Source organism: Bos taurus, chromosome X (assembly GCF_002263795.3).
Source record: "Bos taurus isolate L1 Dominette 01449 registration number 42190680 breed Hereford chromosome X, ARS-UCD2.0, whole genome shotgun sequence".
NCBI lineage: Eukaryota > Metazoa > Chordata > Mammalia > Artiodactyla > Bovidae > Bos > Bos taurus.
In genome coordinates this window covers 113341433-113350695 of record NC_037357.1, presented here as the reverse complement: position 1 = coordinate 113350695, position 9263 = coordinate 113341433, and the positions used below count along the sequence as shown (strand labels likewise).

At 49.3% G+C, this 9263-nt stretch overlaps 1 protein-coding gene across 1 annotated transcript; it reads left to right on the top strand.

Moving 5' to 3' along the window:
• Positions 1-2324: 2324 nt before the first annotated feature.
• On the top strand, positions 2325-9038 carry MAGEB1 (MAGE family member B1). The gene is made up of 2 exons (XM_059883862.1): positions 2325-3739; positions 7489-9038. The coding sequence occupies exon 2, from the start codon at positions 7547-7549 to the stop codon at positions 8558-8560; it is 1014 nt and encodes a 337-aa protein (XP_059739845.1). The 5' UTR covers positions 2325-3739; positions 7489-7546; the 3' UTR covers positions 8561-9038.
• The last annotated feature ends 225 nt before the right edge of the window (positions 9039-9263 follow it).

Sequence of the window (9263 nt, the reverse complement as noted above, 5' to 3'; positions counted from 1 at the left end):
GACCCCCATATTGCCCACCCCACTCCAGGGCAGGGGAGCGGGCCACTGTGGCCCGTGCAGCTTGGCGAGTCCATGCTGGACCTCGACTTTCGCTTTCTGGAGGACAAAGCCAGGCCCAGCCAGAGTCTGTCCTTGTATGTGAGGTGGGAGAGGGAGCTGAAACTCCTGAAAGAGGATAGGGTGGATCTGCAGGGCTGACTGACACAGGTAAACACACTCCTGCCGTCTCTTCACTCTGGGTGGAAGGACTCAGTCTGAAGGGTGCTTCCTTCAACATATATTCGCTCCTGATATTCATGCCTTACATAGAATTTTGCAAAACTTTTGATCGTGACTGACAGTTTGTTCCCCACTCTCACATATGTACTGAGATGTATGTAACTGAAGCAAAACAGAATAATACCTACCCTGATATAAAAAAAAAAATCAGGGTGACACTCCCCTGAGGTGGGATGATGCCCAGAATCCGATAGAATGGTACACTCTTTCCTCTCTGGGCATAACTGTCAGCTTTTAGGTTGTGAATATTTTTTAAATCTACAGTTCCTTCTCATTCACCCTCCCATAGCCCCTGGCAACCACCACTCTACTGTCTGTTTCTTTGACTTAGACCATTTTAGATTCCTCATGTAAAGGACATGCAGTATTTGTCCTTCTGTGTCTGGCTTATTTCACTGTACCATAATGTCCTCTAGATTTATCCACGCTGTCATGACTAGAGAGGTTAGCTTCTTTTTAAGGCTGAATGATATTCCATTGTATGTATATTTTACTTATTTATCCATTCATCTGTCACTGGACAGGTAGGCAACTTCCCTGTCATGACTATTGTGAGTAGTGCTGCAGTGAACATGGGAGTGCAGAGCTCTCTTCAAGGTCCTGATTTCAGTTCCTGTGGATAGTAGTGGAATTGCGGAAAGTATTATGTGTTATCTTTGATTTTTTGACGAACCCCTATACTGTTTTCCATACTGGCTGTACCAATTTACATTCCTACCAGCAGTGTTGAATATGTATAGTTTACTAAGAAACTTGCAAACAGTCTTCCAAAGTGGCTCTACCATTTTGCATCACCACCACCAAGGAATGAGAGTTCTTGTTGATTCGCATCCTTACCAGCATTTGGTGTTTTCAGTCCTTTGAATGCTGGCCATTCTGAAAGGCATGTCGTGGTATCTGCTTGTTTTCTTAATTTGCAGTTCCATAATGGTATATGATGTGGAGCATCTTTCCATATGCTTGTTTGCCATCTCTGTATCTTCCTTGGTGAGGTATCTATTCATATCTTTCGTCCATTTTTTATTAGATGTTAGTTTTCTTCTTATGAATTTTAAGAATTCATTGTATATTTTAGATTAGAGCTTTCATCAGATGTATCCTTTGAAAATATTTTCTCCCAGACTATGGCTCATCTTGTTCTCTTGATGGTGTATTTTTACAGAGCAGAGGTTTAAAGGGAATGGAATCTAGCTTATCAATTATTTCTTTCATGGATCCCCATCACTTTTTTCTTTGATGATCTTTTGTTGATCGATTGATTTGCTATGCGGCACATGGGATCTTATCCAGGGTTTGAACTGACACCCCTTGCACTGGAAACACAGTTTGTGTGTGTGTGTGTGTGTGTGTGTGTGTGTTGAGGAATAGTAAATTAACAATATTGTGACAGTTTCAGGTGGACAGTGAAAGTACTCAGCCATCATATGCACATATCCACTCTCCCCCAAACTCCCTTCCCATCAATACTGCCACATAACACATAACCAAAATAATTAAGAGTGATAAATAAAGGAGACAAATAGATAATGCTCAGTAACCATATGATAATCTGCATGTGCAAAATCAGACACCCTCAAGTGATCAAGGGCTTACAAGATTATCTGGTGCTATCCTTCTATGTAGAAAGTAAATATTTTATTATTTGGACTAAAAATATTTTTTTCAATTTATTCTTTGGCTGTGCTGGGTCTTAGTTGTGACACTCAGGACCTTTGCTGACATGTCTGCAGGCTCTTTAGTTGTGGCATGAGAGATTTTTAGTTGTGGCACATGAACTCTTGGTTGTGACATGTGGGATCCAGTTACCTGACCAGGGATTGAACCCAGGCCCCCTGCATTGGGAGCACAGAGTCTTAACCACTCGACCAACAACAGGAGGGTACTGAAAGTAAAGATTTTTAAACTACCCTAAATCTGGTGGCTCAGATGGTAAAGAATCTGCCTGCAATGCGGGAGACCTGAGTTCAATCACTGGGTTGGGGAGATCCCCTGAAGGAGGGCAACCCACTCCAGTATTCTTGCCTGGAGAATCCCCATGAACACAGGAGCCTGGCAGGCTGCAGTCCATGGTGTTGTAAAGTGTCAGATATGACTGAGCAAATAAGCAGACACCCTAATCTGGCTGAAGAGAAGGAATATATCAGCTCTTTTTCTCTGACAGGATAACATCTTTCCCGAGTTCCTTGATTTCTGCTGCATGTTCCTAATCTTAGATTACTTTTGGGACCAAGACCTGTTTTCTCCAACATTTGCTAGAGGTTAACTGTTCAATGTCTGTAGGAATATGCATTTCCCAGGAAGCCTTTAATCAAGTGACAGATGCTGATATGGGAACCTCCATGAAGGAGGGCTGAGGAGACAATCACCGCTGAATATAGTGGTCATCCAAAGACTAAGAAGAGGAATGTTAGATCAGTAGAAGGCAGAGACCCAGGTTGTAGTAGATGTAGTATGTTGAGCAAAAGGAATCCGAAAGGACTAGAGTTGCATCCCCACTGTCTGTTCTCAGAGGCCCTGATGGACTACGATCACATGAGGATCACACTGACTTCCCACTTGGAATTCTCAGGAGACTAGGACCTTGATGTAAGACAAGCAGCTTCATAAAGCAGAGAGTGGAGTTACAGGATTCGTCATGAGTCAATGTGAGGACCTGAAAGTGAATGCATGGTAGCACACACTATAAAAGGAGGCCCTGGAAAATCGCTGATGCTGTGGTCCCCAGGAAGCACTGGGCACAGATGTCAGGTTGATTTCAGTCTGGAAAGTCTCAGCGAGGTGAGTCATTTGTCTAATAGGATCAGCCTGTTTCGCAGAGGGACAGACCTGAATCCAAGGAGGACCTCACATGCGATGCTGAGCGTTAGACAGGACCCCTGGAGAGGGAGCCAAACAGATTTCTGTAAATTCTTAGCCCTGAGAGACCCAGAAGAGCTACTTCTGAGTGGTCCCCTCATTCAACCTGTGTGATCTTAGGAGGACAGGGCCTCCTCTAGCAGAATCAGACCCCAGATCTGCAGAGGGGGGCATCTTGACCATAACCGGACTTAAGGTGAGGACCATCAGTGCTAGTGAGAGGGTCTCTCCCCCTACGAGGGAGGCTCACAGAGTGGCGCCCCCTCCTGACAAGCAGAGATGCTCAGAGCAGCACCCTGACTCCCGACACTAGGGACTTGGGAAGGCGAGAGCTTCGTTTGGGAGCTGGAGGACTCGGGTTCATAGAAGGAGGTGTCCTGGGCTCTGATACACTGCACAAGGAGGACCCAGGGACGGATGAATATTGAGCTACCGGGTTTCCGTAGCGCTCCGCCCCTGCCCCCTGCCCCTGTCCCGCCCCTAGGAGACCCCACGTATGAACGTATGCAAGGCCCCTCTTTTCCGCTTCCAAGGCGAGGAGCACGACTGGTAGCTGCAGCGTCTGTTCAGCGGAGATTGTGTACTGGACTCGTCCGGAGCCAAGGTGAGGACCTGAATGTAGCTGAAGTGAATTTTCCAACCCCTCCCTGTAAGAAAAGTGACCCAACTGCATCCCACCCCTGCAATCTGCAGTGTAACATGGCCTGTCCCGAGTTGGGGGCCGAGGAGCCATCTTGTTGCCACGTGGAGGGTCGGTGGCGGCTCGGGCGGCTTTGTTGAAAGAGGATGGACTCTTTATGCGTTGGAAGTGGTATTTGCCCTCAACAGGTGAAAAGATGGGGCTTTCAGTGCTCACAGGGCTATCTCCTTCCAAAGTGGTGGCTGCACAGAAGCCATTCCCGCCACCAATGCTGCAGTGCCGCGCAGTAGTGGCCCCCAATCTTTTTGGCACCAGGGGACCGGTTTCTTGGAAGACAGTTTTTGCATGGGGTGGGGTGCAGTGTGGGATGGGGTGTGATGCGGTGGACAAAGGAGGGTGGGGTGGCATGAGGGTAGGGTAGGGTAGGCTAAAGGGATGGTTTCAGGATGCTTCAAGCGCATTACATTGTTTACTTTATTTCTGTTATTATTACATCCCCTCCCGCTCAGATCATTAGGCATTAGAATGGGAAGGTTTGGACCCCATAGGGGTCCATAGGGGTCCAAATTACCATAGAGTAATTCAGGCTGAGAGAACCCGTCATTTTTGCATGGTGTGCGGGGGCTGGCGGGCGTTGTGGATAAGGGACGTTCAGGTAGAGAAAGGCCTTTATATAAAAGGATATGGACCTAGAGGGTATTATGTATGTTAAGTGAAATGAGTCAGAAAAAACGAAATACTGTATGATTTCACTTCTGTGAGGAATCTGTAACACAGAAACAATTGTAGAAGCAAGAGAGAAAAAACAGGTGGTTGATGGGGGTTAGGGTTAGGGGTGTGGGGGAGAAGAGAAATAGGTGAGAAAGGTTAAGATGTAACTACCAGTTACATAATAAAAAGCAATGGGTGTGAAAGGTAAATAAATAAAGACATAGAATGATAGATAAGGTAACCCCATTAGGCATAGGGAGGAGTCTCAGCCTTAGAAGGAGTCAAGCTAGGACCTTCAGTGCTAGTCAGCAGGCTGGCATCCAAGCGGATTGCTGCACTAAGGAGCAGCCCCACTCTCAGATCTGGGCATCCCCAAACAAGGTAGCTGGATATGGAGCCCCCAGCATCTCCTCTAGCCACTCAGGGAGGTGAGAGCTTTGCTCTGGGGCATGCAGACTCAGGTCAGCAGAGGGAAGACCCCAAACCCTACCCAAACTGGAGGCCAGAATCCTGAGTGAGGACTGAGGGAGCCCCTGACTCCAGAACTGGGGCAGGGGGTGGGGGTCGAGAGTGCTGCCCTTTTGGTTAGCAGCATAGCCCCAAATCATTTTTGGTGGAATGTGGCTCACTCGGTCAGCTTGGGTCCGGGAAAGGTGAAGACCTTTCACAGGGTTTTGGGCTCAGGTCTTCAGAAGGCAGAGTCCCAGGAAGGATGTGGAGTCGAGGGGAAGATCCATACATGGTAGAGAGAGCCACATCTGATGCCGCCTCAGCTGTCAGCCCCAGGGGTCCCAGGGAAGAGCTGGCCAGTTCTGGTGCCCCTGACTTCTGCCTGTGGGGTCTGAGGGAGATGAGGGCCTTGGTTTCAGGTCTGCTTGCCCGGGTCAGCAGAAAACGAGGAGTTCTAGGCCATGACAGATGTTGAGGCACCAATTCTATGTGAGGAAGGAGACAACTGACTCCCCCAGAACAGAGGAGCCCACACAGAGTGCCACCTCTGCCGTCACCCTGGGAAGCCGGGTTAGAGCTCTCAGGCAGAGACGCCCTCTCATTTTCTCCAAGGATGGTTTCAGGGACATTAGGGTTTGAGTCTGATGGGTGAAGCCTCATTCAACATAGGGAGGAAGCCCAGTTTCTAAAAGGAGTCACAGTGGTAACACTGAATGAACATGCGAGAACCCCACCCAGAAGGAAGTGAACCATATAGTCGCATCACTCCTCTCAGACCTGGGAGACCCAGGCATGGGGACCAGATGACCCCCACTTGCTTCTGCTCAGAGCCTCGCAGGGAGGTGAGGAACCTCGTTGATGGGGGTATGGGTTCAGGTCCGCCACTGGAGCATTTGCAGCTAGTACCAGGAGCCCAGAAGAGGACCTAAGAATTGAGGGACCATCCAGCTACCCCACGACAACAGAGGGCAGTGCAAAATCTCTTCCTGACTGTCCGCATGAGGAGTCCACACACAGCTGTAGCTAGAGATCGGGAAAATGTCACTGCTTTCTAGTGGGTCTCAGGGAGATGGGGGCCTTAGTAGGAGGAGAGAGATCTCAAGTCCAGACAGAGATTTCCTGGTCTTGCCAGGAGTCACAGAGTCACGGTAAGGACCCAGAGAGATGACTTAGATGAGCACCTACCCAAAGCAGTGGGGGCCTGCAAAGTCCCAGTCCCTGTCTGCCCTGGGGCACCTCAGGCAGAGATTGCCAGATGTCACTCCTCACTTTCAGCCCCAGGAACTCAGGGAGATGTGGGCCTTGATCTGAGGCCAGAAAACTCAGGGTGGACTAAGGGAGGAACATAAATCACATCCAAGTGAGGACGAAAGGGGCCAGTGATGACAGAACAGTGAAGTCCCACAGAGTCCAGCCCCTGCTGCCATCCCAGGGAGGTCAGGGACAGGGGTGACTAGAGGTGGCTCACACTTTATTTCACCTTGGGAACCTCAGTGTGCTCAGGTCAGCAGAGGGAGAATTTCTAACATTTGCTAGCACTCACAGAGAAGATGCTGAGGACTGTGGGAAACTCCCAGAATTCCTCGCACTGTCACTCCTTGGTGCCCCCAGGCATACATGGCAGGCAGAAGTGTGCCTCACTCACAGCTAACAGGGAAGTGAGCGTCTTAGTCTAATGAGTCAGCAGAAGAAGGAGTCTTAGACTCTCCCCTGAGTAAAATTTGGGGACCTTGCATGAGTAGCACCCATTACAGGGCCTCAATCTTCTGCTGCAGCTCTTCAGGCCCCAGAGACCGTGGGCGGTAGGGCCAGGTAAGGCCACCCTGGCTTTCCCCATTCGATCTTAGGGAGCTGTTGGCCTTGCTGTGAGGAAAGGTCCTCAAGCCAGGAGAGAAAGGAGCCCCCAGATCCTCCCAGGAGTCAAAGTGGGGACTGCAAATGAGGACTGAAGGTAGCACGCTCCCCCTTGCAGCTAATCAAACAAACACTAGAGTCTTGCCTGATCCTCCGCTGAGGCCCCTCATTTCTTTGTGTCATTTCTAAGGGAGATGAGGTTCTTCACCTGAAGGGGCAGCACCAGAGGCAGGAGGGAAGGGCCCACACCCTTGGTGTTGACAAGATGAGGACCCTGAATGGTGGAGAACCGAGTTCAGGACAGAGCAGGCCCCCAGAACTGCCAGTGCCTTCCACCCCTACAGTGTCCACGACTTGGTTCCTTCTCATGGGTCCCAGGGAGCTTAGAGGCATCACCTTTCAAGCGGCACATGGCAGGGGTCCCGGCCCCACTAAGAGCTGATGTGACAGTTGTGTGTGTGAACGAAGGGACCCAGAGAGGGCCCCACTCCCAGGATCTTCTGTCACTGGAGGCAGCCACAGGCAGGCTGTGGCCTGAGGCTGGCTCGCTCTCACTTCTTACACAGGGTTCTCAGGGGATAGGCTGACCAAGAACAAGAGGCCAGTGGTTCCTGTAGTAGGGCTCTCAAGGAAACAGGCAGAACAGCCTTATTCCCTCCATGCTGAAGGAGCTCATCGACTCATCTTCCCTTCTCCAGGTTCCAGCATTACCTACTTTCCTGCCTGCTCCCCTGCCCGCTGTGCCTGCTGATAGTCATGCCTCGGGGGCAGAAGAGCAAGCGCCGTGCACGTGAGAAACGCCGCCAGGCACGCATGGAGACCAAGGATCTCGGGAATGCTCAGGCTGCTGCCACCCCCACCCCTACTTCTGGGAGTACGCCCCCAGGCTCCCCCCCTGCCGGTGCGGGCCAGAAGCCTCAGGGAGCTGCAGCCACTAGCTCTCTTGTTGCAGGGGCTTCACGCCCAAGATCTAAAGCACGTGGCAGGCGCCAAGTTAAGGAACGTAAAAATTCTTCCCAGGCCTCAACCTCTGCCATGATTGCTCCTCTAGGTCTTCTGGCCAAGAAGGCAGGAATGTTGATTCACTTCATGCTACAGAAGTTTAAGCTGAAACAGCCCATTAAGAAGATAGATATGCTGAAGATTGTCCACAAAGCGTTCAAGGCACAGTTCCCTGAAATCCTCAAGAAAGCCACTGATCGCATAGAGCTGGTGTTTGGCCTTGAATTGAAGGAAATCAAGCCGAATGGTTACTCCTATACCCTTGTCAGCAAGGAGCGCCTCGCCAAAGATGGGGTGCTGGGCAGTACCTTGGAGGTGCTGAAGAATGGGCTTCTGATGCCTCTGCTGGGTGTGATCTTCCTGAATGGCAATTGTGCCTCTGAGGCAGAGGTCTGGGACTTCCTGAATGCTCTGGGCATCTATGATGGAAAGATGCACATAATCTTTGGGGAGCCCAGGAAGTTCATCACTGAAGAGTTGGTGCAGGAGAAGTACCTGGTGTATCGTCAGATTCCTGACAGTGATCCCCTGAGCTATGAGTTCCTGTGGGGCCCAAGAGCCCATGCTGAAACCAGCAAGATGAAGGTGCTGGAGTTTGTGGCCAAGATCAATAGTACCGTCCCCAGTGCTTTCCCGTTCCATTATGAGGAGGCTTTGAGAGAAGAGGAAGAGAGAGCCAAAGCCAAATCTGCAAGCAAGGCTCGTGGTGCTGCCAAGGCCACTGCCCACTCCACGGTCCCACTCAGCGATCCATCTAGCCCCCAATGAGGTCTCAGGCAGCTTCTTCACTTTGACCAATACTGCCAACCTTTTTAGTAGTGAGAGGATAAAGTGTGGCTGGAAAGGTCATAATATACATCTTTTTTGTGCTCCTGTTTTACCCTGTTACCTTTCAAATGTTTGTTTTCCTATAATGTTTGTTTAGATTCAGAATCCAAGTTTATGAATGAAACGGATCACAGTTTTGTTGTTGTCTGTCAGATCTAAGAGTAAGAGTTTGTAGTGTAATTCAAAAAATCCTTGCATCAACAAGATAACATAGCTTTGGAATAGGAATTTTCTTGGAAATGTGAAAGAATGCTGTGGTTTTAAAACAGATGAAAATGAAGTAAGCTGTAGTCAAGTTTTGATTTATGTTATTCACCTTTGTCTCTCTCTCTATAACATTCAGTAGTACCCTTAGCAATACACTTAGATGTTGTTAGCGTATTCAATAATGCCAATAAAAATAAACAATAAGAATACATTCCTTGCTTGGTGGCTCCTTTATTCCCATCTTTACTTGAGCATCTGCTCTTCAGAAGGTTCTGTGCTGGTGGGGTGATGCAAAGATAAAGGACCCTGTACCTGCCTGTAGATGTCTTGTGTATATGAGCAGTGATTCCATAAGGAAGGTGGTGTGATGATCTAAGACAAGTGACAAAAATCAGGGAGGATGCTGGGGAGGGAGTTGGGATGAGAGCAGTGAGGT